This window comes from Falco punctatus (genome assembly GCF_963210335.1).
Source record: "Falco punctatus genome assembly, chromosome: 10".
Taxonomy (NCBI): Eukaryota; Metazoa; Chordata; class Aves; order Falconiformes; family Falconidae; genus Falco; species Falco punctatus.
In genome coordinates this window covers 27,675,814-27,690,841 of record NC_137590.1, presented here as the reverse complement: position 1 = coordinate 27,690,841, position 15,028 = coordinate 27,675,814, and the positions used below count along the sequence as shown (strand labels likewise).

The window sequence follows — 15,028 nt, the reverse complement described above, 5'->3', positions numbered from 1 at the left end:
CCCTTTTTTTCTCCCTTATTGTCTAAAGCTTACATTTTAATAAAAGTTAATATAAACTTAGATCCCATCCCTTCCTAGGACAATTCACAGAAGCAGCACTTGTAGAACAGGGATATACAGCTTTATTCATACGCTGTTATGGATACAGTGCTATAAGGCTTTAGAAGAAATCTGTCCTGCTCGTATTGCTAGAACTTACACAATGACAGTGCTTATGCCCCTCTTCCTCCCCCTGAAGTCTGTTCTTTGTCAGCAGACATTTCAATTGACCAGTGCACACAAAGGACAGCACTTTTCCTTTTCCTCATTCTTCTCCTGAATGAATAATGCCCACAGATTATTCCTGTTAACAGATACGCACCTTCCTTTTGCATCTATCAGGGAGGAAACACAAAAGCATGGAAATAATTTTGAGATCAGAGGACAAAGGAATTCTGTTCCTTCCAAGAAGGCAGCTTTGCAAGCCAGATCAGCATCCTTTGGCATTACTTGTTAAGTTCAGCATATTTGCTATTTCCATCATTCTTCAGTAGTTCACCGCACCAGCAGTGAGCCTTACTTTTTCCTCCATCATCTTCACCTCAAGCACAGGAGATCACAGCTATACAGTCCATTAAGTGTTCAAAGACGCAAACCCCTCTAGATATTAATTCAATTCCATTTCTCACAGTCACCGACTCAGCCATGCGTAGTGCAATCCTGACGTCTGACCTCGCAGCCTCCTGTGAGCTGAATCCATACTTGCCGTTTTCCCATCCCTACGCAGCCATTGGGCACCGCGACTGACAGGCAGGGAGGCGAGCGTGCCAGCGGCGAGCTGCTCCGTACCCTGCCAAGTACCATCTGCGAAGCTATTTCTAGTCCTGCCAGCTTGTCGGGTTTCAGCACACAAACCCCACATCTGAAAAAGGTTATTGCTAACTTTCTCTCGTCACAGCTCTCATCTGTGTTCACGATCACTTAAGATCGACAAATCCATGCAAGTTTCAGGGGACAGTTAATTTGTTCCTGTAAAGTCTGCCTGGATTGATATTTAAAGGGAATTCACCTTTCGCTGAGTTCATAAGCAGGTACAGCAACACCCTTTTGAGAACAAGGCAGCACAGCCTCCATTTCTTGTTGGGAAAGGGATGTTTGTAGTTAAGTCTAAGCCAGGAAAATCTAAGCTTTGTGACAATCTAAATATTAGATATATAGTTACAGGAATCAGTATGTTCACCAATCAGAAATCGGTTCACCAAGTCCTGCTGCAGCGCATCTTCACATCAATAAGTCAACCAAATGCTTGACAAGTCGAGCCCACCAAGCACAAAAACCAAGGAAGCAGACTAATATACATGTCAGGATAAAATTTTCTAAGGGTTTTTTCTTTGGGGGAAGATAAGAATTATGCTACAGCTTTTTCTTTGTTGTTTTTTTTTTTTTTTTTTAATTATTCTTTTCAGAATGTCTGTAGGCTGTTTTAAGGAGCTGCTATGCACTGGAGGAATAGTTTAAAAGCAAGTCTTACAATAAATAAAAATCTAGATGTCATAAGCAGTAGAGTAGAAAATAAAATATGATGAAAGCTGAAGGAACAAGGGGGATTGTTGAGCAAAAGACTGCTGTTATAAAGAGGACGTAACAAAAACAAGAGACTTGTGATTAGGAAGGCAGGAAAGCACTAGCATTCTTGACTAAGAGTCAGCTCTAGACACGGAAGGAAAATTTCTGCTCACACAGTTTCAGTTACCTGAGCCCATGAATTTTCTTCTGGGTTTAGGGTCTTGTAAGGGTTCACACAACCACCCTTCCCATGCCCCAGGGCAGAATAACCCCCAGTCTTGCAAGCCTTTCTTCTTCCCTTCGAAAAAAGCGATGGACGACGTGGTTGTAACAAGCTATACAGAATACACGCTGGAAAAACCTTCTTTCAGGCATTTTTTTTTGCCTCTAACAGCTCCACAGCAAGAAAAAGTACAAGTGCACCCAGTTTTTTTCAGCACTGGTTCCCTACACAAGGTCTTTTATCCACAGCAGAATTAGTATGTTTTGTTCGCCTTTACTCCTAATTTCAGGTAGAAAGAACATGCCATGGACAGATTAGCTCCCGATTCCCACAAAACTACCCCTCAGTCCAGGACACACATCCATGAAAACCTTGTAGATGCACAGCCCAGCAGTCACACTTAACTTGGGTTTCAACCCACTAAGGAAGTTCTCAGAAAGAATTCTCTCTGCTTAATGTGGGGAGCGCTATAAGATCGTCCCTTATCTCAACACAACAACTCCATGAACACTTCCCTGCTCCAAAATTCTTAAATATTCAGATAATTTTGGTCTTCAGTGGGTCTGTCAACTGTAATACATTTCTTAGTAACTCCGTTCCATTTCAGGAAGAAAACAACAAAAAATTCCCGTGAGTGTGCAGTTACTAATGGGATTTTTCATACAGCAAGTAAGTTACCTTTAGGTAGGTATACATTCACACTGTATGACTTCTGTCAAGCTACCCAAATACACGACCCTCCATAGAGGAATATGGGCTGCCTTTATTTATGCGCCAATTCCTACTCCATTTTCAAAATGGGATGTTAGGTAAAAATCAAGGTTTAAAGAAACTCAGAAGCATGTTCGCCTTCTTGGAACTGTAAAGTACCTCTATCTACTAAAAACTAGCTTTAGACGTCCAAATTCAAAAAGACTGAGTGTAAACACTTACTGAACCTCTATCTAGACGTTATAGTTTCTACTCTCAGAGCAGAATGGAGCAGACAACAATGCAGAAGAGCTGTCCGTAAAAACTCGAGTTCTGAGCTTAACTGCTTCACCTTGGATGTGCTTTGTGTTTTAATAAAAAAAAAATCAGGGTCTCATCAAGTTTTACATGATGCCAAAGTCCATCACAAAAAAACATATGACGATATTTGGAAAAGGTCATTTGTGTGCTGGAGAATTTCAAGAGGATTTAGTGTGTGCTTTTGCACAGAAAGTCACTAAACTTTCTTTCTCAGCAGTGTTCACAAGCTCCCAAAAACCCAACAAAAACAACTGGTTAAGATCACTCACTATACCTTAGATGCCTTACAGAAGATGGGTAGACTGATATTTTTGAAAGCCATTACTGAGTGCAGCCCATTTTTCTAGATTCCAAGATCATCTCTTCCCAGCCCATCTCAGTTTCTTCTGAGGGTTTTATATCCTGGTGCCAACAAAAGCTAGATGAAGAGGAGATCTTGATCTGCCAATACCAGTTTGCAATTAAAAGCGAGCATGTTTGCAGTTAAAGCAAATGATGCACATTCATTCATTCATTCATTTGCACCCATGGCAAAAGCAGGCCTAAATTATTTTCATGTCATACATGGCGTAGGCCTGGCCCATGCTCTAAAATGTTCAACTGCAGAAATCCAAATTTCATGAAGAAAAATAAAGCCCATCCTGCAGTAGAAAACAGATTATACATTCTGATATCAATCCAGAGATGAGAAAAGGACTCTTCTGGGGATGCTTCGTGTACTTACAAAATGCTGAGGCAAGTGGCAGTTCCATTCACAACTCATGAATGCATCCTCCCAGCATGCAAAAATAATATTAGGGAAAAAAAATCTCAGCATTCAGCATCTGCACCATAACTTGTCATCTCTGGAAAATTTTTCAAAGAAGTTGAAGCTTTTGAAAGACTCGAGAGGTTCAAGAATGAAGACAACAGAATCACACCACAGCCACATTTTGTTCATTAATGCAGTAGGGCAGGCAAGAGTTTTAACACTATCAACAGAATGAACAAACAAGGAATTATCAAATGGGCCTAAACCAGAAGCAAATTTAGAAAGTTAAATCCTGGACAATTGTTAAGAAAGAGGCAAATTTAAGCCACAGATTTTTCACAACTCCAGCGAAAGCACTTAGCACAACAGAATTAAGGTTTTCCAACAAGTATGAGAGCATTACAGAGAAGTTACATGTGGGAAGCTAGTAATCAGTTAAAAATAAAATAGAAAATACAGATCAGCAATATCTAATAATGAAAATATGAATTCAGAGACCATTGACTTGAACCTAAGCTACCATTTAGTCAACATATGGTTTCTGAAAGTTTTGTTCCATCTTGTTCAGGTACTTAAATAAAAAGAATCTCAAAGATTTTTTGTAATGGCTTGGACCAACAAGACTTTATCATTAATTAGTCAGCTTTAATACCATATAATTTCATCCCGTCAGGCTCTTTAAGTTTATACCAAGGATCACTTCCATCATATTTTTGATCCTTATTTTCTGAATGTCTCCAGAGTTTTCTGTTACATTGCCCATCTCAGAACAAGTAAGAAAAAGGAAGAGAAGAAAACAGTGCAAGTCGCCAGAGGCTTAAAAAATTGGAAACTTGCCAGACCAGAAAGAAAAAGATATCATGTTAATCTGTGTAACTGTTTAATACATACACCCCCTTAGACAGTTTTGCCACACGTCCTTTGCCTCACACAGGCGGCACAGTTAAGGGAGCCAAGTCCCATGGCTATCCTTGCTGCCACATAATCCTTACATGCAGAGGGACAGCTCACAGTCCTAGATTATATTTTCTATGAGTCTAGAAAATAATCTAAGCTATTTTAAGAATGTTAAGGCTAGAGGATTAAACACTCCAAAGCACCAAAAAGTGACAAGCTAAGCATCCATCTTAAACATTACTCCCTTGTTGAGATTTATTCTAAAGTTCTTACTTCACCATTACACTTCTCAAACCCCAGGCAGTTTTTTTCTTATTTTGTACAAGGCATATTTTTGAAGTGCAAGACAAATAAGACTGCAGTACTCAAACCTTTTAACAAAGCGGTTCTGTTCAAGTTGTATCATTAAAACATATGTCTCCAAAAGCAGTCTGAGGGGAAAAAAAGCATTTTTTGCACAGATTTTAATTTGTCTGGAGAAAAAGTGTCAATGAAGTCAGAAATGATAGTAGTATGTCTATATTCAGCCACCCAAAATCCAATTATTTTGTTCAGGCTTTTGAATAAAGTACACCATTTCCCAATAATTGAATTCTCTGAAGTAATCAAGTATCTCAACGGAACAAGGTAACAAAATATTTCTCCTTAATTTATTCCTTACTCTATTATGACCTCAAAATATTAGCTGGATTCTCAAAGATTTCCAAAACAAGCTTACATTATTTGGTGGGGAAAAAAAATATCAGATGTTAGCTTGATTACTATATCCCTATCATACATACTAAAAGCTTCCATAAAACACTGGCTGTTCAACATCTTAATGGAAACACAAATTGTGTTTTGTCAGAAATATGTCCAACTTAGAAGGCATAAAATCTATGCCTATAAATAATTGCAGCTGATGCGTGAACCTTGAATTCAGACCGTACCAAATGATCAACAGCAACCCTTCTGAAAGGCATAGGCCATAGACTTCCTTGAGTTAACTCCTATCTGCATCTAATAATCTTTTCCAAAAGCTGCACAGCTTTTTACTTAAAATTTTTTCCCAAAATAGATAATCCACAACAGACCACATACATTAAGACATGTACACTGCTCCTCTGGACTGGATTTCCCTAGCTTCAGCTTCCAGCTACGACATGTTATTACAAATTTACCTACTGACTACAGCTCATCATCACAATGCCGTTTCTGCGAGGATCTGATTCAGATGTCATTACTGAACCTTTGAGTTTCCCCGTCTCAAAAAATACCTAGTAACTTCTGTGTCTCAGAACCCCTCTAATCAATATCTTCCCAGAACTGCTGATACCAGACTTCCAATAACTCCACTATACATCCAACAGCTCCATTAGTCCTTTTGACCAGACTCAGGTCTTGCAGACTTCAGTTCAGTTGACTACCCATTGAGTCTGTATTCTTTACGGTGCCAATACCACTGATGATTGTGAGTTGATACAGCCTACAAAAATGGCCTACATTCTTTTTTCCTATACGTTTAAGTTCAGTATTTAGTCATATGAAGAATGCACAGTTATTTTCACCCAGTTTATCAAACCGCTCTGATCACATGCTATTAATGAGTTCTTTTCATTATTTAGCGCTCCCCATCATGGGTCATCTGCATCAATATCAGTTTTAGGTTTTATTCCAGATCACCAGTCATGGGAGGTAGCACGGGATCAGAGATGAACTCCATGAACCGGACTCAGCAATGAATCATCCGTTTACAATCACACTCCGAGACCTGACAGCGAACAGTCCTCAACTTGCATACAATGCCCTATTATACCTATATTGTTCATTTGCTGATACTGCGCCACATTTCGATCCTAAATAAGAAACACAGCTCAACCACTTGCCAGACACCGTCATCTTAATAAAAACATCAACCGTACAAAGCTATATTCGATAAGCCTATACTAACCGGTAGCACCAGCCACCCTCCTTGGTTTCACGTTAACCATTCCATTATTCGCTTCACAGACAGGCCTATAATTACGTGGGTCTCCCTGTGAGCCTTTTAATTACTGGTGCATTCTTTATTCCTGCCCTCTTGGATGTCTCACAATTATCCAAGATTTAATGACAGAAAAATAACCCACAATCTTAATTGTCCATAGAATACTTTGGGCAATGCTTGAGTCCAATTTATCTGAACCTATGAAATAAAAATGTGAATTAAGTTGCTGTTACTGAATGTGCTCCTTAGCTCTTTCCCTATCATCTTGGGAGTGTGAAAGCTTAAATTGTGAACATTTTTAGCTAGCTATCAGAGATGTTTTAGTTATATTTAGTACTTCTAAAAGGGCAATGTACTTGGAAGATACACATTTATCTGGATGCTTATATATATTTCCAGCAACATGCTTTTTCACATACATTTGTTAGGTGACTAACTGCTTTGCTTAGTTCATTTTTGAGCACTATATGCTGGGAAGACATTAATTAACTTCATTATGTCTTCAAATCAAGAAGCATTTTAAAAACATTCTTACAGTGAGGGATGCAGGCAACAGCAAGATCTGACATACAGCTTTACAAAGAAAGTACTAGAGCGCGACACTTGCATGCAAGCAACTAAACTATCAGTTATCGCCATGAACAAGTTGCACATATTTTAAGTATGCTACTTCACAGAGTACCAACAACTAAAAAATGATGAAGAGAAGTAACTCCCAGCAAGCACCCCAAGAAAACTCATATATTTAGTCACTCAACTGGTGTCTTGATATACACGCAAAGCATTTAGGTTTTTTTAAAAAGACTAAATCCCACCCACAGCAAAACAAATCTAAGCATGGATTAGGGAAGCTGACACATCAGTTAGGTTAGAAAATATATTTTAAAGGATTTAGTGTCTCTTTCAAGAAGAAGACAGGACTTGCCACAACCAGATACAGTAGCCTTTAGAATGGACTTTTATTATGGTTTTTGAGATGCAATAGATGGTACATAGCACCTACCTTGAATGTTTACAAAGTTTACGAGGTCTATTATGCAATTTCCGATCCCAATTCTCTGGATCACTGGAGTTACTATCATAAGGATGAGGCCGTCCTGCCATTCCACTGCCAGCTTCCTCACACTACTGCTCTGAAAAGCATACATGCAGCACCCACAACCTACATTAAGAGAGTAGTGTTTACCTTTAAATGCCACACACAAAAAAAATTATAGACATGCAGAATTCTGTGTTGTTAGGCTTTGTTTTTTTAAATAAAGATTGCAGAAAGAAAGATATACAGAAGCACAACTTCTAAATTGCATGACAATAACATTCTATATGTTTTGCTGATACTTGCACTGAAGATTTTGTTATAAGAAATACAGTTCTGTAAGTGTTGGCAGACAACTTCAATTTTGCCACAATTAATTTCACTGTGTCCAGAGAAGTCACTGGTCATAAAACACAAGGCAAACACATCATAATTTTCTTTCAAATGTGTGGTTAATGCAAAGAATGATCCCAACTGTAGAAGAGAGATCAAGTTTTATAATTTGAATGGCTGCCCAAGAGGAAAACAGGAATAAGATTAACAAATAGCAATCCTTAGAAACACTCAATGTAGTCCAGTTTCACTGACTCTTGCAGAAAAGTCACAAAAATTTAATAGAAAACCAGACATTATAAGCCTACCCTTCCTTGACTGGGCTCCAGTATTATGCTCAACTCACCAGAATTCACTCATAGATAAAACAACTTTGTGACTGTCAATGAAGACAGCCAATCTTCAATGACTGGTGTTCAAGTCATACCTATAAGTGACACTTGTGTCAAGACTTGAGTTATATAGTTCCGAATGATCTGATTACAAAAATGAAAAAGTAGCCACAAGTGAAGAGCTGATGATTGTACAGCATCTGTAAAAAAAAATTAAAATTACAGACAGATAAGCCTACTATGTTTCTCTGAAGTTTTAAGCTAAATATTTCAGAAACATTGTATGTCCAGCCCACACCCCTTTATTGCATTTCTATTGCAATCAATGAAACTGATTCTTTTTTTTTTTTTTTAAAGTGAGTCCCAAAGGAATTGCGACTTCTTTGAAACAAGGTAGCTTCTCAAATAAAATGTCCCTCTAATCGTGGAAAATAAAAGAGCCCTTCTGACAAATTTGATTCTTTTAGCTAAATCCAAACTCAATTTTTTATTGCAAGAGAACAGTAGAGAACAAGCTTCTTAAAAATGTCAGTTGTATATGACTTTTTCCTTCATGTTCAGTTCTAACAAAGAAAACAGATTTTATACCAAGTATACAATCTCCACCACAGGGTTATGGTCGTCCCCCCCCCGCCATTACAGCTTCTATAATTAAAAACACTTGGATTGGAAGACTCATATGGTCAGGTGTCCATATAGAGTCTGGAAAGGAAAAAACATTTTATTTACAATTATAGAAAATACTCAACTTTCTCATTAAAAAAAAAAAAAAAAAAAAGGCAAAAAGCTCTGATAAGCATTTCATTGTGTATTACCTGGAAATTCAGGTTATCAAAACACAGTCAACGCGTGACAATACTACACAAACACAGAAGGTTATAGGAGTTACACACATTTATCAGGTGTGTTTAGATCCTTAACATGGAGAAACCTACAACCTATTTCAGAATGGAAAAAGTATTATTAAGTAGGAAGGGGGAAGGAAGGCTGGTTTATAAATCCAGTCCCAAGTTACTTGACCAGCTGTCATTCAGAACTTAGGTGCAACATGATGTTAACATTTTCATACACAAGCAATACAAAAATAAAGGCACCTTGTATCCTGAATTGAAACAATTTGTGTTCGCTAGATCGAGTCACTCGAGCAAGGTATACAGTGAGTCTTACTACTCACACTAACAGTGTTGGTTAGAAAAAGAAGTGAAGACCAGCATTATCCTAGCAGAACACCACAACTCCCATTCTGGAATCACTCCCTGCTACCAATTGCCACAGGAGCACAGGGCCCTGCTCCGACAAGCACCACAGTGATGGGCTCATTTAGCACCACCCGTTTCTTTTCAAGTTTTCATTTTTCTCTCTTCTCTTTAAAGCCAGCTAATAGACTTATAAACACCTCATCCTCTCAGGTATGGACCAAAGCAGGTGCCTTATCAGAAACCAGTTGTCATCCAGCAGCTACTTCTTACTAATTTCACTGAAGCAAGATGTCAATATTTGAATTTCACACTGAAAAGACATGTAAAAGCAGCTGTTTTCATGAGAACTGCAGCTGAAAGGAAAACTTCAAATCACTTTCTTAAATTCTCTCACTTTTTCTGCCTCCTCCCCATCTTTCATTTAACAAAAGCAATAGATTCAACAGGAGGATATAGGTTCACAAGGAAAAAGATGGTTTTAAGTAGGATCAGTTCCTCAATCTGCTTTGCTATACAGCTACACGCTTAAGCCAAAGGACACAGAAGAACAGAAACAAATGGGACTGCTCCTCGCGAACAACAGCGTTCCCTTTTCCCAACTTAAAGCATATGAGGAACCCCAGCAGCGTCACCGATCAAGTACCTGACTGGCACACAACTTGGAACTAGAACACAGTTAAAAGATAAACAATCTGAAATCATCCAAAGCCACATCTTTGTGGAATTTCTAATACAGTTAAAGCATGTCACACTATGAGCTTGTAAACAAGAAACAGTCTTCCCTCCATCCTTCACTCAGCAGGATCTTAACAAATAACACTTCTATCAGAAACAATTTGCTGTAGCACAGCTGGGTTTTTTTCTTGACCATTGTTGATAGCATTTGTGTGGATTATAAGCAAACGCATTTATCAGTTTTTATTTCAAGTTTTAACAAACCTGTAAGACAATAAATAAGGAAACTTTTTTTATGCTTTTCTCTATTGAAAATAGAAATTTTTCAATTAACAAATGCCATATAAATTCTGTAAACTAACTAACTAGTCCTCCTGATAAATTTTTGAACACCAACAAATCCACTTTTTCCTGCAACAGAAAAGTATGTTTCAACTGTGGTTCAAATGTTTGGTTTTGGGGTTTTTTTGTTAGTTTTGGGTTGGTTTTTTTCAATTCACATTGTGGGCCACAAAGAAAATATTTTTTGCTGAACATTCTGGTCTTGCATGCAAAACAAAAAAACAGCAAGAGTACATCGCCACAAGTACTATTCAATGCCTCCCATGAAATCAAGGAACTGATCTGAAATGTTTGTAAAGGCAAAAAGGCACTGGGAGTACATGAAATAAAATTTAAAAAAATTAATCAAATCCAAATATCCTTTGTAGATCACAAAACACTATCATACTGGCCAAACTGATTGCCATTCTGATTAGCTAATAAGCAATTCTCTAGGCTTAAAGAATGATTTCTTACCCATCTGCAGAAAGCTAATACTCTGGAGAATTATTACACAGAATAACTGTGTAAAATAGGTAAATCAGGAAGTAGACTAACTTCCAAAGCTGTCAACACAGACAGCTAGAACACTTCAACTTGCTAACATCAACTTGAAGCCAGAATCCTCACTCATTTCTCAAAGTTGTAGACTACTGGAACACAAAGGAATTGTCAAGACAGACACCCAGTGGGTTTGTGGAAGCTAATAGTTGATGCGGTAGAGCCACCCTAGGCATTGCAAAATACAGTAATTAATGTGTTTACACCACTACTTGAAGAGCTCACGAAAGGATGTATCATACACTAACTTGTGATAGCTGTAGAATATATTATTATATTAATAACACTTAAAGCATATTCAGTTTTGTGCCATGACAAAATAAAATGCACCAAAGATGCACAGCAGATTAAGCAAGATTTAGGCAATATCAGACGCTGGAGAGAAGTGGACATACATTTTTGTGAGATGCAGGACTTTCACTCTTCAAGGTACTGCAAGTGAGCGGGGGGAAAGTGTGCTTTGGAAGTCTTTCAGGAAAGAAGTAAAGCTAATCTCAACTAATTATCAGTACATTTCAAGACAGCCAGCCACACTACATTTATTGAGAAAACTTGTAAGGCAGCAAAGCTTTGGGGTCTTACTGAAGAACACTATTAAAATGGCCTGAAGTTTTGAGACAGAGACCCAGGATGTCATCTTCCGGATGCCAGCTCATCAGATGGAACAAAGAACTGATTGCCCCAGCTGTCAGTATAGAGGACAACATTCAGATAACTAACATGTAATACTTCAGGCAGCTACTCAGCTTTACACCTTGGTCAGAAGCATTTCCTAAAGTAGGACAGGTTTCAGAAGCTCATCTGCTCTAACCTGCTCCATCAATGAAATACACCATAAGGGTGAACCAGGATGATCTGGAAGATCCAGTAGACATGTAACCAGCTAGGACAAAACCTGGCATCAGTTGTGACACTGAAACTCCCAAGATTCAGATTATGTAGACTTCCTGTAAGGGGTGACAGTCTGCTGTTTGCTGCTTCTAGTCATCAAAGCACAAGAGCAGCAATAACAAAAACTAACTTACAAGTAAGATTTACAGGGAATGCAAGCACAGTGACATTACATCCTAATTAAGAAATACAGTTCAAAGCACACATGCTTATAATGCAGACACCATATATAATGGAGATCCATACCTGCCAAGTGAGTTTCTTGCAAACTAGTGCAGACATCAGCCATATAAAGTAGATTTTATAAATTATCATCATCAAAATGTTATCAAACCAACACTGATCAAAGCATAGCTAAGAGACATCCTCCGCGATAGTTTCAAGATTAACATAGCAGGTCAGGATTGAAGTGTCTCTTGATAAATAAGAAGGAAAAAAAATAATAATTGAGCAGTCATGGGATGCTGATGATATTCCTATTTCTACAGCACCATGAGCAACAGACAGCCTGTGACTATCTTGTCAGCTTTAACTTTGTAATTCTTAAAAGGAACTCGACTATAAAACACCTATCTGATATCGGAAGCCTAAAAAGCAAGAGGCAGATGATTCCCAATGCCTCCTCTGTATTAAGATTCATTGTGTAAACACAACCTAGGTAAACCTGTAAAAAGCGCAGTGGATTTAGCAACTTCTCCCACACAAAAGCAAAATTGTGCTTATCACTGCAGGAAAAAGGCACAAACCCTAACTTCTTGCCACAACTACTAGCCCTATCACCTGTGGCCCACCAATACAAAAACAGAAGGCAGACAAGACAGAGGGCTTGGTAACACTCGGCATCAGTAACAAAATGAATAGCATGAAACAATTTATCAGTTACATTTCTTGAAACAAGGAAGGTCTACACCCATGGTGGTACCCAGCAGTGACAATACATCTCAAATGAACAAGAAAATCCCAGATGATTTTTCATATCTTAAATGAATTCTAAATTAGCTTTTGATTCCATATGTGTTTTAAAGAGATACGTACTTTTATTGATAAACAACAACCAGGCCAAGATTTAAGCAACAGTGCTAAAGGAAAGCTGTGCTGAAAGAAATTAGCATATGAGGGTTTGGTTTTTGCATATGCACACAGGACAAAACAGCCCCAGCCTCAAGCATACAACCTACGAAAGCATACAGTTTATAACAAAGTGACAGAAAAACCAGTGGTGACTATACTTGTGACTAATTTAATAAGCAGTGTCATCCACACATCAGCTGTTCACCATTTTCAAATGCAATTGCACCTAAAAGGAAAACTGGGATTCAAGAACGAATTTAATGTGCAATATGACAGCTGCTTTAACTTGTCTTCCTCAACCCCCAGTTTCCCTGGCATTAACACACTGGGCAAAAGCATAAATACAAACATGTGCTGAAAAAACCTGTAAGAACAGTCTTAAACAGCAACATCAGTAGACGGCAATGATGATCACAGGCAGCATGTAGTAGACTATATGAGTTTTTGAGACAGAAACAGTACAAATCAAGAGATAATATGCAAAGGCTTTTGGCAGAAGATTTGTGCATCTTAACAGAAAAAAATTATCTCTGATGCTTTGCAAGAAAGAGACCTAGTCAAAGACAAATCCACACTGACAGACCTGCAAAACAAATACAATGGAACAATCTGCCTTAACTACAGAGAAATGGTTCAAAAAAAAAAAAAAAAATAAAAGAAAAATCAGCCAGTTCCTTTTGACTGTACTTGTTTTCAAGCTATAGGGATTCAAGGTAACCTACACAAGATGATGCAGTGACAATTTTTTTTTTTTTCAGTTCAGATAAAAGAAAGTAAGTGTGAGCTATCAAGTCACGAACTGTGATTAATGTGAAGTTGATAATTCATGTTTCTGGATCATCTAATTCAATAGCAATTGCAGAGAGAAAGAGAGGGTCTTCCAGGAAAAGGATCACCAAAGCTGAAGCAACAACAGAAATAAGTACTCTTTAAATGAATCATTACACATGATTCATGAAGGAAAAAGGCAAACAAAAAGGAGAACAGAGATGACAGTCAAAAGGCTACCAAGGAGCCAGGTATTAATCATGTACTCGAATTCGTAAGAGGCAGCCATGAGTAAAGAACAAAAAGATACAATGTTCAACCACTTCTCTGGGCAAAGAAGCCAGACAACCCACAGACACAAACCTGGAAAAGGTCTTATGATGGAGCTGGATCCAAATTCTGAAAGAGAGGAGTTCTGAAGTGACACATTCGATGGGATCAGAGATAAGAAGGAAAGAGATGCAGAAGCAATAGCTAGAAACAAAAGTGAATTTAAAGAAAAAAAAAAAAAGGTAATGATAAGCAACTGCAACAAATAATTGTGCTATGACAGATCTGTCATACAAGCAACTGGTATTTTCTGCAAATAAAAGACAGTTACGTGGAAAAAAGTTTTATAAAGACATCGAACTCATTACGAAGACAGCTTGAGTAGGCAAATCGATCCTTAAGGATTATGTAAAATAAGGATGCTCAGGAATCAGACGATCGCTGCCAAGCAGCCCTCAGCAGTAACAGTGCGTCTGTACTGCCCAGGCAGCAACTGCAGGTTTTACCAACAAACATTATACGATTAAGACTGGTAAATTAAGCAGTGTTCAGCCTGCTCGTGACACCGCACGTCCCAGCGGTACCGCGGCACAGCCCCCGGCCAAAGGCGCCCCTGCCATGCCCTGAAAGCGCAGAGGCTCCAGCACAGGGCCGGGGAAAGCCGGGGCAGGCCGGCGGGCAGGTGCCACGCTCGGGCGGCCGGCCGGGGCACTCCGAGCCGCCTCCGGGCGGCTACAGCACCGCGCCGCTCCCTCACGGGCCGGGGCCGGCAGAGCCACGGACGGGCGGGCCTCCCGCCAGCCCCGAGGGGGCCCAGCGCCGGGCCGGAGGGGCACGTCGCCCGCCCCCTCCGCCACAGCAGCAACGGCCCCGGGCGCGGGGGAAGCGGCCCGGCGGCGCCGGCACACAGCTCCCGCCCAGCGCTGTGCCGCGCAGCCCCCCCCCCACAGCCCCCGCCGCGCCGCCTCCGCCCGCCACTCACCGCCCGGCCGAGCCACCGCCACCCGCCGCCACCGGCCGCTGCGCCCAGGCCCGGCAGCCGCCGCCGCCGCCGCCAGGTCTCGCGAGAGCTGTCCGGCGCGCAGAGGAGAAGTAGGCGGTAGCGCCCAGGTCTCACGAGACTTGAGGAGCAGGGGGCGGGGCGAGGCGACGCCGTTGCTAGGGGCGGGCCGGCGCTG

At 39.8% G+C, this 15,028-nt stretch overlaps 1 protein-coding gene across 5 annotated transcripts in view; it reads right to left on the bottom strand.

The window, feature by feature from the left end:
* The window catches only part of BTBD10 (BTB domain containing 10), a 29,911-nt gene extending 14,984 nt beyond the window's left edge, over nt 1–14,927 (bottom strand). The window contains exons 1-2 of one of the 5 annotated variants that reach the window (XM_080404770.1): nt 14,833–14,927; nt 7,397–7,555 (exon numbers count right to left, since the gene is read on the bottom strand). In XM_080404770.1, the coding sequence (XP_080260896.1) occupies nt 7,397–7,497 (101 nt within the window). In that variant the 5' untranslated portion in view covers nt 7,498–7,555; nt 14,833–14,927. Of the gene's footprint in view, nt 1–361; nt 5,091–7,396; nt 7,556–8,108; nt 8,296–14,832 lie in introns of those variants that run through there. The other 4 variants (XM_080404769.1, XM_080404768.1, XM_080404771.1 and 1 more) reach the window with 4 other exon arrangements.
* Nucleotides 14,928–15,028: the final 101 nt, after the last annotated feature.